General features: G+C 48.9%; 1 protein-coding gene across 1 annotated transcript in view; it reads right to left on the bottom strand.

The window, feature by feature from the left end:
- Positions 1 to 470: 470 nt before the first annotated feature.
- CRK (v-crk avian sarcoma virus CT10 oncogene homolog) overlaps positions 471 to 2,036 on the bottom strand; it is a 9,592-nt gene continuing 8,026 nt past the window's right edge. The window contains exon 4 of the mRNA XM_010153474.1: positions 471 to 1,136. Coding sequence (XP_010151776.1) covers positions 999 to 1,136 — 138 coding nt within the window. The 3' untranslated portion in view covers positions 471 to 998. The remainder of the gene's footprint in view (positions 1,137 to 2,036) is intronic.

Here is a 2,036-nt window from a genome sequence, read left to right as displayed (position 1 = left end):
AATAAAAGTATGATTTGGTTTGTCAGTTCACCATGTTTGACACTGATTTGTACTGTTAAAGAGTATTGTACAACAGGAGTATTGAAGAACTCCAGAAAAATTAAACTGGCCCTATGTAATTTAGTTTTATTGGAAAGCAGTGTCAATATTTTAGTACATTTAGTGACTCAAACACTGCTTTAAAGCTATGCATTAAAGTGCTACGCACATATTTTTCAGCACTGATATGGATGTTTACACTTCCATAAGCTTTACATTTGTGGATAAAAAGAGATACTGGTGTGTTAATAGAAATCTTAATTTAAAATCAGCTGCTACGTTTGAAGCATCAACAGTACTGAAGAAATCAATCTAGTGTCCAGAAGCTTCTAGAATTCCGAGGTTGATTTGCTGTCATTTACCACTGAAATGGTAAGCATCTGTAAATCCTACAGCTGTCCCCAGCGGGCTCGACACAAATCAGGACTGTGCACAGTTAACTGACTGTGCAAAGTTCCATACAGCCTTTCTGGGACAGAGAATTCAGGAGGGGGGGGAAAAAAAACAAACCCACGGAGAAATCTCCAGGATAAATCTGTGACATTTCTATCTACATACTGAATTGTCTAAGGTTGATGTTCGTTGCCTGAGGAAGAAGCAACATAAGCAATAGGACCGGAGAGAGCTATAAACGTTACCCTAGCATCTACGTCACTGCTTTCTCCAACTGCTGCTGCCAAGGTCCAGTCTGCTGTGCACCTGGACGTAAGCAGGCATGACAACCTATAATCATGTACTAGTTCTGCCACTTGACACACAAGTTACCTACTGTCGTACCCTGAATTACATGACCCTTGATTAAGGAATGGTGGTGTTCAGTCCCAGGGGTTTGCCGGTTATCAGAATGCTTATACAAGCAATACCGCTTTCAACATCTGTCGGAACATAGTCTTGATGGCATCTGCAATAAAAACAAGTTGAGATTGTTCCCATCCGTAAGCGCAACTGTTGAGCCACACTCAGCTGAAGTCCTCCTCGGGATTCTGTTGATCGAGAAGGCGGACGTGCGTGAATGGAAAGTGACCACGTCTGCCATTACACTCTCCTTCCCACTGACCGCTCACGTTAATCTTTGTGACCTTTACCAGCTCACCGACCTGCGGGATAAGACAGAAGCAAGGGTTACAATCCACAACCGCACAGGATGAGCTGCAGCCCCTCCCCGCCGGCATCCATCACCCAAGTGCACCAGCTACCCTTCCTGAACAAGTATCCTCAGGCTTGACCTGGCCTGGTACGCCAGCCTACCGCCCAACGCTACCCACTCCCGAGGACAGAGCAGAGAGGAAACAACGGACCTCGAGCGGGTGAGACCACCCCAACGGAAGAGCCTGCCATCCAACACCTGTCCGTCAGAGCACCCTGGGGACTTGCTGTCACAGCCGTGCATCTCCCGAAACAGAGAGAGGCTTGCGCTCCGTACTGCGACAGCCCCGCAAGGGAGGGAGGCTGGCAGGCGGACGGGGCGAGCACTGCCCTGCAAGCCGCGCGGCCCCGCTCTCTGCAACCCCGTCAAGCGCTTTCCAGGGGGTACTGAGAGCATGCTGGATAAGCAGGGGCTGTAGAGCTGTGGCTGTACACACAACACACTGGGAGAACGCGCGGGGGAAGCGGCAGTGCCTTAAGGCTCATCCACTCCCGCAGCTAGCTGCTACCAGAGCAAAGCCAGCTGACCTTTCGCTCATGTCCACCCTGGATTTCTCACATCAATAAATTCCACAGGCAGAGCAAAGACAACTCGTGCCCTCTCCCTCTTACACCCAATTGTTTGGCTACAAAAATAAAAGAACGCTTACTACGGACGGATGAAACAGGAGGCTGTAGTTTAAACGCACCCTGTTTTCATGCACTACGCTACGTAAAAGCACAGTGAAATACGGCATTCCGATCTCCAACCGGATGTTCACATAACTGATTCTAAAGGTACTGCATCCCTTGGACGAAGGCAGAAAGCTGCAGAACAGTCATGCAGCAAGAGTCGGGGCCACAGCTCTGGA

The sequence above is a fragment of the Eurypyga helias genome, unplaced genomic scaffold (genome assembly GCF_000690775.1).
Source record: "Eurypyga helias isolate BGI_N326 unplaced genomic scaffold, ASM69077v1 scaffold8166, whole genome shotgun sequence".
In the NCBI taxonomy this organism is placed as follows: Eukaryota; Metazoa; Chordata; class Aves; order Eurypygiformes; family Eurypygidae; genus Eurypyga; species Eurypyga helias.
Note: the sequence above shows the minus strand (reverse complement) of the source record. Positions and strands in the feature narration are given on the sequence as shown.